Source organism: Schistocerca gregaria, chromosome 1, assembly GCF_023897955.1.
Source record: "Schistocerca gregaria isolate iqSchGreg1 chromosome 1, iqSchGreg1.2, whole genome shotgun sequence".
NCBI lineage: Eukaryota > Metazoa > Arthropoda > Insecta > Orthoptera > Acrididae > Schistocerca > Schistocerca gregaria.
The window spans coordinates 65532481-65548184 of record NC_064920.1 but is presented as its reverse complement, the minus strand read 5'-3'; the positions used below and the strand labels follow the sequence as shown (position 1 = coordinate 65548184).

Sequence of the window (15704 nt, the reverse complement as noted above, 5' to 3'; positions counted from 1 at the left end):
TAATGTTGTGTTTCTGTGAATGGTACACTGTGATACATTTTTGAATAGTTCTTTGGGAGAGGAAATGAATTACTGAATAAAAAATACAGGGTGTCATTTAAAAAAGTCATACCGCTGTTCATATCTTTGTAAAAAACAAAGCAACAACAAAGGCAATCATACTGATTCATGTCCCCCTGACAGCTAAAGAACATTTGCTTGAAACATTTTGTAATTTGCATCTGGACAAACATTTATTTAGGGTGATCAAGATAAAATGGGACACCCTGTATATATAACATTTTATATGTATATACAAAATTCTTGCTTGTCATTGTATATTAAAGACTACCCTACTTTGAGGAAGCCACATCTGACGTATCACAGTCTTTTTACATATTGCAACAACAGAGTTTATTGGCTTTCCACCACAGTATCTTTATGTGATACATCTAATGTGTGTATATTCAGCGTCAAAACAGATGATTTCAATATATATAAATATTATCAAACTAATACAACTGATTCCACTGAATTGTTTTTGTTGATGCATACAAGATCATTTATCTACAAAAGAAACATAAAAATGATAATAAAGATAAATGATAATATAAAAGTTGTGTCTACTTTCCTGATGCAGTTTGAACTTGCAGCTTCTAAGAAACAAAGTACAATGATATTAATGATTTAAGTAGAAGAATATTTAATTAATGAAAAAGAAATGCAAATATGAACTGTGTTCAACTATATCAATGAAAAAGAGAAATCCTATTGTAATATTTAATGTTTGAATTACAATTACTTAATAAATAAAAACACACTTACTCATTTATATGCGATGGCATGTGTGAGGGTACAGAATTTTTATGTAGTTAGATTTAGGATTTTCCCCTTGAGTTTTCCATACCCCCATCATCTATAAATGAGTAAATGCATTATTTATTAATTTCATGTTAACAGTTTATGCACTTTAAACAATATGCCCCCACACAAATATAAGTATTTGTTTGTGTTATATTATTATTTGTTTATACCTCTCCTTGGGCAATGTGCGGTGGCCAGAGTTTGCCAGACACAAATACGCACACATACACAGGTTGATTAGAAACAGTCTGAAAAGCATGTAAGGATATTGCAGGGTAGGTTGCAGTGAGAAAAAAATTCAATATGTTCCCTTGTTTCCAAGTTAATTAGCATTGAAGTTAGCCAATTAGGCCACTCCATGTGGGAATTCAAGCAGCCTGCCAGAGACAGTGTCTCCAAATGTGAACTTCATTTGGTTTCCTAAAACTGAAAAAGAGAGAGTAATACAAGAAAGGTTTGAACTTGAGCCAAAGGCTGAGCAGTCTCATGTGCTATCATTTGCGCTATGAGGATACCTGACACTAATTGTGTATAGCAGGCCACTTGAATTTATGTCCACAATGGCCGGACTAGTTAACTTCAATGCTAATTAACTCAGAAATAATGCAACATATAATTTTTTTAACAGTTATTTCTCAGCACAACCTACCCTGCGACACCCTTTCAAGCTTTTCAGAGTGTTCCTGACCACTTTGTATTTTCAGGGATGTATAGGTCAGGTATCATAAAAAAGCTGTTAGTTTCTTTCAGTGTAATTCCGATATCCACAGTGAAAGCACAACTGTATATGAACATGTAATAAATATCCATGGTTATATAATCCAGTGGACAATTATTTCCAGCATAAGGAAAAGTACAATAATAAAGAAAATAATGAAACTAATATACTTCAAGACTATTTTATGATTTTGTCACTCAGAACCCTCTCTCTCTCATCTGTATCAAGAGTAATTTGAGGGCTGTGCATTATTGGGACATGATCCTTGGATCTATTGCCAACACTTCAGCTGATTGGTTCGTCTTTCAAGGAGACAATACACAAATAATTATTTATTTTTAATACTGTAAGCTTATTCTGTACCCTTATACTGTAGAAGAAGAATGGGTAGCTTTGAGACATCAAATTGTGAATGCAGCAGAGGATCAAGTAGGTAAAAAGGCCAGGGCTAGTGGAAATCCTTGGGTAACAGAAAATATATTGAATTAAATTGATGAAAGAAGAAAATATAAAAATGCAGTAAATGAAGCATGCAAAAAGGAATACAAACATCTCAAAAATGAGATTGACAGAAAGTGCAAAATGGTTATGCAGGGATGGCTATAGGACAAATGAAAGATCATACAAGCATGTATGAGATAGATAATACCTACAGGAAAATTTGAAGAGACCTTTGCAGAAAAGAGAATCACATGTATGAATATCACGAGCTCAGATGAAAAACCAGCCCTACACAAAGCAGGGAAAGCAGAATGGTGGAAGGAGTATATAGAGGGTCTATACATGGGGAATGTACTTACGGGCAATATTATGGAAATTTAAGAGAACATAGATGAAGATCAAATGGGAGATATGATACTGCATGAAGAATTTGACAGAGCACTGAAAGACCTAAGTCAAAACAAGGCCTCAAGAGTAGACAACATTCCATTAGAACTACTGATAGCCTCGGGAGAGCCAGCTATGACAAAACTCTAACTATCTGGTGAGCAAGATGTATGAGACAAGTGAAACACTGTCAGACTTCAAGAAGAATATAATAATTGCAATATACAGAATTCCAGGGATGTCAACAACAGAAACATTCTTATCTAAGCTTTAAATTATGCTAGAAGACCTTTGCAGAGACAAAAAGAAAAAAAATTCTAATAGCTGCTGATTTTAATATTGATGTAACATGTCATAGTAGCTACGCTTCAAGATTCACTGACTTAGTAAAGAAATATGGTTTCAAATTTCTTGGAATCTACCAAAGACAATGGGCAATCAGCAACATGTATTGAGACTGTTCTAACTAATTATCTATATGAAGATGTGCGTAAATTTTGTCTAGATCTAGGTGTTTCAGATCACTGTGCATTGTTCATTGACCTGCCACAGACAGGCAGGAACATTTCATGCATGAGAAGCCACATGAGTAGGAACTCTAACAAAGAAAACAGGCTAACATTTAGTGAGAAGCTAAAAGAGAAAACATGGCCTTTTGATCACTGTAGCTCAAGCAATGAAAACTTTGAGAAATTCATACATTGTTGTCTTTAATGAAACATTTCCACCTAGACTCCGCAGCAATAAAATAAAAAATAAATTAAAGTGGATTACTCAGGGCATGAAAATTTCCTGTATAAAGAAAAAGCAACTGGACAGAGAACTAAAATGTAATAAAGATATTGATTTCATTAAATACGTTAGATGCTTTAAAACCATAATTAAAAGAGTTTTCAGGGCAGCAAAACATCTGGCAAATAACAGGCTAATTTTAAATAATAAAAATAAGACAAAGGCTGTGTGGTCAGTCATTAAATCTGAAATAGGTGTTAAAGCCTGTAACCAAGAAATTTCAAAAATTGACATTGAAGGAAATACTAACAGATTATCACGACAAAGTAAATCCCTTTTCCTTAGATGAAAACTCTAAACTTTACAAAATTCTTAAAAGTTTCTGTGGAGGATGTAGAAAAGTCTATTCTAACATTAAGAAATAAAAAATCTGCAGATTGGGATGGAATATCCAACAAAGTTATTAAAGTGGTACACAACAGAATTGCAAATCCACTAGCTCGAATAATAAATCAATGTTTTGAAGAGAGCTGTTTCCCAGAAGTACTGAAATATGGTGAAGTCAAACCACTCTTCAAGAAGGCATCAAGAGAGATCATGGGAAATTATCGCCATAGCTTGATTCTCCCAGTCCTACCTAAAATATTTGAAAAACTTGCTGTTGCACAAATCCAAAACTTCACTGCAAAATATTCTGTTATTCAAACAATCAATTTGGTTTTCAGCAGGGAAAAAACACCATAGATGTAGTAAACAGTTTCATTGAGAAAATAAGTACATCATCAGACAAGTGAAATAAGGTGACAAGAATTTTCTATGACCTCACACAGGTGTTTGATTCTGTAAACCACGCATTGCTTGTGTACAAACTTGAAAATACAGCATTAACAGCAGTGCCCTACAGTGGCTTAAATCCTACTTATCATACAGAAAGCAAAGAGTTAGCATCTCTTCAAATGACACATATTATTTTTCTGTCTGGAAAAAAATATCTCAAGGTGTTCCATAAGGCTCCATATTAAGCCCAGTCCTATTTCTCTTCTATGTAAATAACTTACCATTAAATATCAGCTCCCCATAAGTTCTGTTTGCAGATGGTACTTCTGTCTTAGTTGAATATCAGGATTTGAAAAAAAAAAATCCCAAATTTGTGATCAGAACCCTCAGTACATTAGATACTGGGTTTCAGCTAAATGGGTTGAATCTAAACATATATACGACTCAAACGATGCAGTTCAAAACCAAACAGTCAAAATGTGAGCAGATTAAGATTGTACATAACAGCCAAGAAGTAGGAGAAGTTGACTCAGTCAGATTCTTAGGTTTAAATGTAGACAAAAATTTCAGCTGGCAGGCACACATTGAATACCTAGCAAAGAAACTGAACAGCTTTGCATTTGCATTGCAAATATTATCAACTGCATCTGACATGGACACACAAAAAGTAGCACATACAAGCTACTTCAAATCCATTATTAGGTATGGTATTGTTTTTTGGGGTAACTTGACGTAGTGCAGATACTAAAACTACAGAAAAACAATCATTTGAAATATGTGCACTGCAAATCACAAAGAGCCATTTCGACCATTATTTAGAAAACTTAAGATATTAACTCTGCCACCCTTATACATATATGAGATTATTATATTTTTGTATGCCAGACATGAATTATTTGAGGGAAACCATCTTGTCCATTCACATGATACTAGAAACAAAGAAAATTTTATGCTCCCCATCCACTGCCTCAGACTGTTATGCCCAGGGACCTCAATACATAGGAATGAAAATTTGTAATAAATTAAACAGCAACAAGTTGATGCAGACGAATTTAGGTTCACTTAAAAGAAAGCTATATGACATACTGACACTGAGGTGTGTTTACTCAGTGGATAAATTCATGTAGGACAAACTGGAAATTCAAACAGGATACAATGTGTTATATATTACAAGAAATATCCTTATAGTGTTATTATTTACTGTTGGGCTATTATTGGAAAATGTAGAAATCATTGTAACGGTATTATAAATTTTTCACGTCTCCTTTATGCAAACCAAATGGATAATAAATGTACGTCATGAGATGAATGAAAAACAATTCACAATCCCAATCCCAAAGAAAGCAGGTGTTGAAGGTAAGAAAATTACCAAACTATCAGTTTATTAAGTCATGGCTGCAAAATATTAACACAAATTCTTTACAGACAGATGGGAAAACTGTTAGAAGCTGACCACGGGGAAGATCAGTTTGGATTCTGTAGAAATGTTGGATCACGTGAAGCAATGACTTGGAGGATAGATTAAGGAGAGGTAAACCTATGTTTCTAGCATTTGAAGATTTAGAGAAAGCTTTTGACAATATTGACTGGAATACTCTCTTTCAAATTCTGAAGGTAGCAGGGGTCAAATACAGGGAGTGAAAGGCTATTTATAATTTGTACAGGAACCAGATGGCAGTTACAAGAGTCAAGGGGCACGAAACGGAAGCAGTGGTTGAGAAGGGAGTGAGACATGGTTGTAGCCTATCCCCGACATTATTCAATCTGTATATTGAACAAGCAGTAAAAGGAACAAAAGAAAAAAAAATTGGAGTAGGAATTAAAACCCATGAAGAAGAAATAAGATCTTTAAGGTTCGATAATGACTTTGTAATTATGTCCAAGGCATCAAAGGACTGGGAAGAGCAGTTGAATGGAATGGGCAGTGTCTTGAAAGGAGGATTTAAGATGAACATCAACAAGAGTAAAATGAGTATACTGGAACACAGTAGAATTAAATCAGGTGATGCTAATGGAATTAAGATTAGGTAGTCACTTAAAGCCATAGATGAGTTTTGCTATTTGGGGAGCAAAAGAACTGATGATGGTCGAAGTAGAGGGGACATAAAATGTAGACTGCCAATGGCAAGGAAAGCGTAAATGAAGAAGAGAAATTTGTTAACACTGAGTATAGATTTAGGTGTCAGGAAGTCCTTTCTGAAAGTATGTTCTATGGAACGTAGCCATGTATGGAAGTTTATTATGGACGATAAAGTTTAGACAATAAGAGAATAGAAGCTTTCAAAAATATGGTGCTACAGAAGAATGTTAAAGATTAGATGGGCAGATCACATAGCTAATGAGGAGGCACTGAATAGAATTGGGGAGAAAAGGAATTTGTGGCACAACTTGACTAAAAGAAGGGATCGTTTGATAGGACACATTCTGAGGCATCAAGGGATCACCAATTTAGTACTGGAGAGAAGCATGGAAGGTAAAAATCGTAGAGGGAGACCAAGAGATGAATACACTAAGCAGATTCAGAAGGATGCAGGTTGCAGAAGTTTCTTCGAGATGAAGAAGCTGGCACAGGATGAAGTAGCATGGAGAGCTGCATCAATCTAGTCTCCGGATTGAAGTCCACAACAACAACAACAACAACAACAACAACAAGGCTTACTCTTTCATTTCCTGCTCCTGATTATAAGCCCCCACCTGCACACAGATACGCACAATGTGTAAAATGTTTTTTGAGTAGTTTTTAACAAAAACACCAAAAAAGAACGCAAGAAGATAGTTGTTTTCTTATTCTTTTATTATAAAAAGAAGCCACAAAAAAACTATAGTGGGTTGTTTCATGAGCATTAAAAAGCGGTGTACAATGTTGCAGTTGCCAAAATTAAATTTGAAAATGTTCTTCTGGTGTAGTGTTCTTCTTGTTACGTTTGTTATACTAACTGTCCCACAGACATTAACTTCACTGGTATGTTTTTTAATACAAAAGTACAATGTAAGCAGAAATGCAAATGAATAAATTTACATAAATATTTCACACAAGGTCTCAGCAATTCATTAAATAGTGTGGAAATAAAATCACTGATATCTTACTGCTTATTATTTGACTGATGATGCCAGCTGTAGCAAGTCCTTGTGTTTCCTTGTAATTAAAAAATTTCATGAAGCTGCTGTAGCACCATATTGAAACAATCAATGCAGAGACCTGTAAATTCAGCCATACGAAAGGCAGTTCATTAATTGTTGTGATAATAGATACAGGTAATATAGGGGCTGAATGCTGTTGTGCAGCTATTCAGGTTGTGTTCTTGACTAGAGTATCACACACACGCGCGCGCGCGCACACACACACACCCACCCACACACACACACACACACACACACACACACACACACACACACACACACATTCTGTCACCTGAAGCTATCATCAAGAAAAAGTAACATAAGATGATAATGTTAACACTTTACAAAGGAAAATGCAATACAGAATATTCTTAAATTCACAAATAGACAAATTGTCTGGTTAGCGTTTTCCTTCAGGAGATGTACCTTGCAGTGCTGTTATATAAACAGACACAAAAATCTAACAGCACACCTAGCCGTTGAATTCATCCACACACAAGTCATGTTCTGTACATCCCATCATGGGAGAGGATGCTTCCAGGATGTGGAGAGGATCGAACTGTACACTAACAGGCAGGAGCAGCTACTAATGGCCACTTCTGTAACGAATCTAACAGCAGATTATTACTACCACTAATCTACTCATGGTGATAATTATGGTAATTACTTCTAGACTATTATACATATGAGGTGTAGTCATCCAGTTTTAACTCTCACCTCAAAAAAACCTGAAACTGGGTGATATTGTTTGACCTCCTATACAATTTCAGTCTTCAAAGCGACACGTTTTCCTCCACAATGGATGATGTGGTTGAGACATTGGTTGTAGAAGCCTGCAGTGTGGCTGTCCAAGAGAAATTCTACCTCAAAAGTCACCTTAGTGCCATTCTCGAAGTGCGTGCCACACAACAGTTTCTTCACTTGAGCAGAGAGGAAGAAATTACTGGGTGTCATGTCAGAATACGGGGGAGTGAGGCAAAATCTGACAGCCCAAGGAAGTTGCTTGTATGACTGTGTGGTGCAGAGAATAAACTTCAGGACTGCAGTGGAGTAAAAACAGTCCTCTAGACAGATTAACACAATGCTTTGCCTTGGCAGCTTCCTGTAACCTTGTCATGAGATTTTCATAGTATGCTCCTGCGATGTTCAGCATCATATGACCATAATCTGTTAGCACCACATTATGGCAGTCAAAAAGCACTCTACGTCACCATGCTCCCAAATCTTCACTTTTTTCGTAATTATTAGTCAACACATTTTCACAGCTTGCTTTGCTTTCTTTCTTTGCCTTGGGGCTGACAGTAAGCCTGACGTCATTAATTAGCTTAAAGTAGATGATAGTGAAATTCAAAAACAAAGGTAAGCTCGCCTGGCTGTGCAGCGTGTGCCAATGCTTTTGCAGTGTCACAAGAATAGTCAATCCCATGGTCAAGAGTATGGAAAGTTTTGTGATCTATTTTACTCTGGTACCTGTACAAGATCCAGACAGTGCAGCAACTGAAACCTCATGATATGCAACAACATTCTGAATTTGATCTTCAGTCTCTGGCACGGATTTAAGATGATGTGGTGGCCAGGCTACGTTCTATGGAGTGATGAGGCATATTTTACACTACTGGGTGCAGACCGCCAACTTTCAAATACTGTTAAACTGCACTTACCATACTCGACTGTGTCATGTGGATTGACACGAATTTTCATTCTTGATCTGTTATTCTTTGAAGGGAACACACCAGAGGGCCTGTCAGGTGTTCTGTAACGTCTGGTCTGCATGTTATCGACATCCCCTTACACAGCATAAGATTTCTGCTTTGGAAGAGCACAACTGTATGGAAACCACTATTTTCGTGCAAGATCGGGCAACACCTCATGTCACTCACCTAGTGAAAGATCTGCTTAATGCAAATCACCCATTAATGTGCTATCTCAAGAGGTTTCCAGATGCATAGCCTGCACTATCACCTGTTCTGAATCCATGTGACTTTTGGCTCTGGTAATACCTGCAAGAATGCGTTTATCAGGGACACATTCGGTCTCTACCTGATCTGCAGGCCAGTGTACAATAACATGTTGCTCATGTTCCACTGGAAATGATGCAAGCAACTGCTGACCATGTCATTTTATGGATCCAGTGTCTTGTCACTGTCTCCATTGTTCATATACTGAACAAACTGTGTAATTGGTGGTTACTAATCAACATTATGCCTTTCTCACTTCTTTGACCTTTTCTGCCCATGTCCTGTTCCTAATCCATTACATATGGAAATATTTCTCTACATCTTTCTTGCATAAACTGGAACTGATTTTTTCCCTGCATAAATTGGTTCTGGATTAACACTTAAAAATATATATCAAGTTTTGCTGTCATACGATAATTACAGCCTACACCAGACCTCTGTGAGTAGCTGCACTTTAATTACAACAGTCCGGTACATACATACTTTTCAAGCCACCTCACGGAGGGTACCTTGTACCACTGTGTAGTCCCGCTTCTTCTCAACCTCAAAAATGGAGCTAGAGAAAAACAACTGTCTATATGCCTAGAACTGTTCTGCAGCCTGTCATAAATGTCAGTTCTCTAAAGTCAGTGTTGTGGAAAGAACATTCTCTTCCCTACAGGGATTCTCATTTGAGTCCACAGAGCATTTCCATAATACTCGCATGTTGATCAAACCCAGCTTTGAATTGCTTCTATGTCTGCCTTTACAGATGAGCTAAAGTTTGCAAGAATATTCACATTAAACTAAAGACAACCATTCACCTTCCTGACAACTCATCTGACATGACTGTACCATTTCATATCACTTTGCAACATTACACCTAGGTATTTATTCAACATGACTGTGTCAAATAGCACACCATTAATAAAGTAATTATATATCACAGCATTGTTTCCCACTCATCTGCAGGTTTTAAAATACTTTTAGATCATGCTGCCATTCATCACACTAAATAGAAATTCCATGTATGTCATCCTGTATCCTCTTACAGTCACTCAACGATGATACTTTCCTCTACACTACAATATCCCAGCAAACAGTTCAGTTCACAGATTGCTGCTCACCCTATCCATCAAATGATTGATGTATATAGAGAACCAGAATGGTTCTTCCTCACTTCCCTGTGGTGCTCTTGAAGATACATTTGTCTCCAATAAACATTCGCTGACTAGGACAACACACTTTCACTTATGTAACTTAAAAAGTGTTCAAGCCATTCACATTTCTGAGAATCTATTCCATATGTGCAGACCTACATTAAAAGTCTGCACTGGGGCACTGTGTCAAACGCATATACTAGTAGGATGCTACTGCGACCAATTCTTGAGTACTGCTCCTTCGTTTGGGATACGTACCGTGTCGGTTTGAAAGAAGACATCGAAGCAATTCAGAGGCGGGATGCTAGATTCGTTACCGGTTTTCTATGACCGGAGCCCCTACTATTCGTTCAAGTAGCTCCTCAATTGGCATCACGAGGCTGAGTGAACCCCGAAAAATGGTAACAGCACATGGCAGCTGGATGGTCACCCATCCAAGTGCTGGCCACGCCCGACAGTGCTAAACTTCGGTGATCTCACGGGAACTGGTGTATCCGCTGTGGCAAGGCAAGGCCATTGCCGATGAAGGGCAATAGACCACCTTATTTGACCGGGAGAGCGGTGTGCTGACCACACACCCCTCCTATCTGCATCCTCTCTGAGGATGACACGGCGGATGGATGGTCCCGCTGGGCCACTTGTGGCCTGAAGACAGAGTGCTTTTTTTAATTGCCCTTCATCAATGATTCACAAGATATGATGTGAGAAAAGGGCAATCTGAGCATCGTGCAGACAATGCTTTCTAAATTCATGCTGACTTATGGACAGAACCTTCTCTGTATTGAGGAAATTTGTTATATTCAAACTTAGAATATGATCATAAAATGAAAATGGCTAGATCAAAAAATCTAATCACCAAGTGGCAGCATGAGAACACACAAACAAAAGGATTTAACTTTTACAAGCTTTCAGAGCCAGTAGCTCCTTCTTCTGGCAGAAGAGTTGAAGGAGAAGGAAGAGGGGTGGAGGAAAAGGACTGGAGAGGTTTAGAGAAAGGGTTAGAGTTTGGAAAAGGAGAGACTTACCAGACGGGATGAGGAGAAATGACTGATTCTTGGGAAATGCACTAGACAAGATTTGAAAACCAGAGAGCTTAAAGGTGGAAGACACGATAATATGCATGACAGAGATTACTACTAAAACATCATGGATGAGTTAATAAGAGTGAAAAGATAAGTGCATTGTACATTACAGAAACCTCCGAGAGGACGGCGAAAAATAGACAAGTAAGACAATGAAAGATGTAGGAACTAAAATGGAGTGAAGAGAAGAGTACTTACTGTGAATAAATGCTGAGACTAAAGGAATTAATCTAAATTAAGGCCAGGTGGGTGGCGAGATCCAAGGACATATGTAGTGCTATTCCCACCTGCAGAGTTCTGAGAAACTGGTGTCTGGGGGAAGAATCCAGAAGGCGCATGTGGTGAAACAGCCACCAACATTATGTCATGTTGTACAGCATCCTCTGCAAGAGGATATTGTGTGTTCCCTATATACACCCTCTGCCCATACTCATTCACAGTGGCTGATGACTGGGTGATAATCATGCCGATGTAAAAGACAAAAAATTGTTTACGTAACAACTGGTATATGACGTGTCGTTTCACAGGTGGCTCTTACTTACATTTTGCCAGTTGCCATCCTCTTCATGTCAAACATTTCCTCCCATACAGCCTTGGCATTTGAGGCAAACATATTTGTTCGGATGCAGACTCTTTACAACAATACACCCCCACTCTCATATCAGCCTTCACTGGACATAATTATCCCAACAGCCTAGTTCAAAAGCAGATTTCCCGGGCCATCACAACCAATCTCGGTACTGCTGATGCCTCCAAAAAAGCAACTGTGGAGTACACCACTTGTCACCTAGTATTATCCTGGTCTTGGATGTATCAATCAGCTACTTTAAAAAGGTCATGACTTCCTAAAATCATACCCTGAAATGAAATCCATTTTGTCTGAGATTTTGCCCACCACACCTAGAGTAGCTTTTCATCACTCTCCCAATCTCCGCAATGTCCTTGTCAGACCCTATGCCCCTTCTGCAGCCATCTCCCTACCCTATGGCTCCTATCCCCATGACTGTCCCCACTGCAAGACCTGCCCTATGCACCTCCTACCACCACCTATTCCAAACCTGTAACCAGCAAAGCATATGCTATCGAAGAGAGAGCTACCTGTGAAATGACACACCACATCTCAGCTGGTGTGTAAGCATTTTATTTATTTATTTATTTATTTATCTACAAATTCCATAGATCCTGTTATGCATATGATGCTAGGATGTAGAACGACTTAAGTAATATATGTTCACAGACCATGGTATCAATTAGTTTACAAGAGCATAACAAGACATTAATTACATAAGACTTGCAAAAATAATAATGAACTAAAATAAAGTCATACGGAAAATTCATTATGCAAAGTTTATCATATTGCAAACGCCTATTTGTCACAGTAAGTATATGGTTACAAATAGGAACAAAAGGAACATAAACAAACAACAGTAGATATACATACATACAAAGACTACTTTTCTCTGTTGAAGTATTCATCAAGTGAGTAAAACGTTTTCTCAAGTAAATATGTCTTTATATTGTTTTTGAATGATGCACTGTTACTATGTAGACTTTTTATATAGCTCAGTAATAAGTTAAATATTTTGACACTAGAGTAATGCACTCCTTTCTGTACCCGAGTTAAACATTTTAGTTCAAAGTGGAGGTCAGCCTTCTTTCTTGTATTGTGATAATGGAAGCTTTCACTGGTTTCATAGTGGACAGGATTGTCAGCCAACAAACTCATTAGGGAAAAAATATACTGGCAGGTTGTGGAAAGAATTTCAATTTTTTTAAAGAGCGTACGGCAGGAGGTTCTCGGGGGTACTCTGCACATTATACAGACTACTTTTTTCTGCATGAGGAAGATTTTTTTTAGATGAGGGTGAATTGCCCCAGAAGATGATGCCATAACACATAATGGAGTGGAAGTATGCTAAGTATGTGGACTTCGTGACATTTATGTCTCCAAATTGTGAGATTGACCTAACAGCAAAAATTGCTGAGGACAGTCTTTTTACAGACTCGAGGACATGGTGGTCCCACAGGGAACACACAATATCATGTTGCAGAGGATGCTGTACAACATGACAGTCATAACCTTTGTGCCTGTTTCATCATGCGCACCATCTGGATTCTTCCCCCAAGATACTAGTGTTACAGAACTCCGCAGATGGCAACTAGCACTACAAATGTCCTTGGTTCTCGCCATCTAGGTGGCCTTAATTTATGTTAATTCCTTCTGACTCAGCGTTTATTCACAGTAACTGTTCCTTTCTTCAGTCCATTTTAGTTTTCTACATCTTCCATCGTCGTAAGACAGGTAACTGTCTCTTTTTTTTTTTGCCATCCCCCCTGACACTTCTGTAAAATACAATGCAGTTAGCTTTTCACTCTTATTAACTCGTGCATGATGTTTTACTAGTAATCTCTGTCTTGAATATTACCCAGTCTTCCACCTTTAAGCTCTCAGGTTTTCAAATCTCGTCTGTTGCAGTCCCCAACAATCATTCTTTCCGTCTCATCCCATCCGGTAAGTCTCTCTTGACTCAGGGTTCTGGATGGCTTTTCTAAATTGTACTGCTTTCCCTAAACCTCTCCAGTGATTTTCCTTCGCCCCTCTTCCTTCCCTTCAACTCTTCTGCCAAAAGAAGGGGCCACTGGCTCCGAAAACTTGTAAAAGTGAAATCCTTTTGTGTGAGTAGATTTTTTTATCCATCCATTTACATCATATTATCAATAATTTATTATTTTAGTTGTTATATTAGAATATGCTGAAGAACTTTGCAACAAACCAATGTTAAATATATTAGACTGTAATGTTGTGAGTCAATTCTTTACTCTGTCATATGTAGCAGTCACATGGGACTGTGCACTGGGCAAGAGATTCACAATAAATCCAACATAAGTCAATGGCCAGTGCCAAAGGAACTGGAATTCCAAAAAGATCTGGTGACTTATTTCTTTCAACTCTTCAGTTGCTTCTCAGCACTAGAGGTTCCAATTTTTACGTCCTACTTTTGGAAGTCTCTGGGTCAAACGATGGTATGCCTGTGTGATCCTCCTGTCTGAATGATTTTTTAAATGCTGAATTTCAAACTTGAGCTTTCCTTCTGCTGTATTCTATTGCCACACCAGACTGGTCAACAAGTGAGTGAAGAGTAACCTTTGACCCACTCAATGATTTTATTTAGGACCAGAATTCTCTCACGTACTTGGCAAGCTCTGTCACCAATGTTTGACAATGGATGTCACTCCCGCAGATTTCTACTAACTGTTGCCTGTCAACATTTTTGCATTTGTTTTTGAACCAAGGGTGAAACAATCTCCATTTCCTCAGCTTACTCCAAATTTTATTATTTAACCACAGTGGGTTTTTTCCATCCTTAATCCAGTTACTCAGTACATACTTCTTCACAGCACAGTTTACATTCAGTTTACATTTTGCCTATAATTTCTCTATGTCTACCATAATCTAAGCAGGAAGTTAACACTGCTTATCTGCTCTTTCCAGCCCAAAAATTCACCTAGCATTCTTGATAGATTTATTAACTTTAGTAATCACTGTCACTATGGTGACATCATGATCATTAATCTCTGTCTCTATACTGACAATGTCAATAAGGTCATATCTGTTTGTACATACGATTTCTAAAATATTCCCATTGTGTCTGAGGTGTCAAACAAGCTGCTTAAAACAGTTTTTGGAAAATGTGTTCAGAAATACTTCACCAGACTATCCATCTGCACCACCTGTATTAATCTATAAACATTCCAGTCTACACTCATTAGGTTCAAGTGCCTCTAATACTGTACTAATGCTACTCAAACTTTTTGAAGAATTCTACAACTACTACAGTGGAAATGGGCAGCTGAAAAAAACAAGTAATCATCAACTTGAGTTTACCTAGCCCAGTTGCTCACTCCCTCATAACTATGCAGCCATGGTCAGTTTCAACCATAATATTTTTTGAAAGGATGAAGATGATCAGCTGTTTGCATCTATAAATAGTGGCTGGAGGTTGGCGGAACTGTGAGTAGATGACAAGATGTCAAAGTACAATGCTGGTGCAGGTACAAGTGTTCCAGGGCATATGCTTCAGCACTTCTTGCTGAGCATGGGACTCTGCAGCAGTGACCCCATACATTCCCACGTTGACCCAATGACATTGTCAGTTATCACTGCAATGAGCATACGAGCATGATGATCGGACCATGGATCAATGGAAACATGTTGCCTGGTCAGATGACTCCCCTTTCTTGATACACCATGTCAACAGTTTTCAAATAACTTACAGGAATGCAGCTGGGTGAACTCACCAACATATGTCAATATTTCAACAGGAGGACATCCTGCCACTTTCAAGGAAAAACTGCAGCAAGTAAATGCTGTGCGAAAGAATTTAAAGAGAAACTCTGTTAATTTCACACACATGCACGCACGCACGCACACACACACACACACACACACACACACACACACACACACACACACACACACACACACAGAGAGAGAGAGAGAGAGAGA

General features: G+C 38.0%; 1 protein-coding gene across 3 annotated transcripts in view; it reads right to left on the bottom strand.

Annotated features, from left to right (window-relative positions):
• Positions 1-15704, bottom strand: part of LOC126328952 (uncharacterized) — a 130011-nt gene that overhangs the window by 67649 nt on the left and 46658 nt on the right. For 2 of the 3 annotated variants that reach the window (XM_049996121.1, XM_049996086.1), the window contains exon 3: positions 6986-7097. In XM_049996121.1, coding sequence (XP_049852078.1) covers positions 6986-7097 — 112 coding nt within the window. Of the gene's footprint in view, positions 1-804; positions 896-6985; positions 7098-15704 lie in introns of all 3 variants that reach the window. The other variant, XR_007562188.1, reaches the window with a different exon arrangement.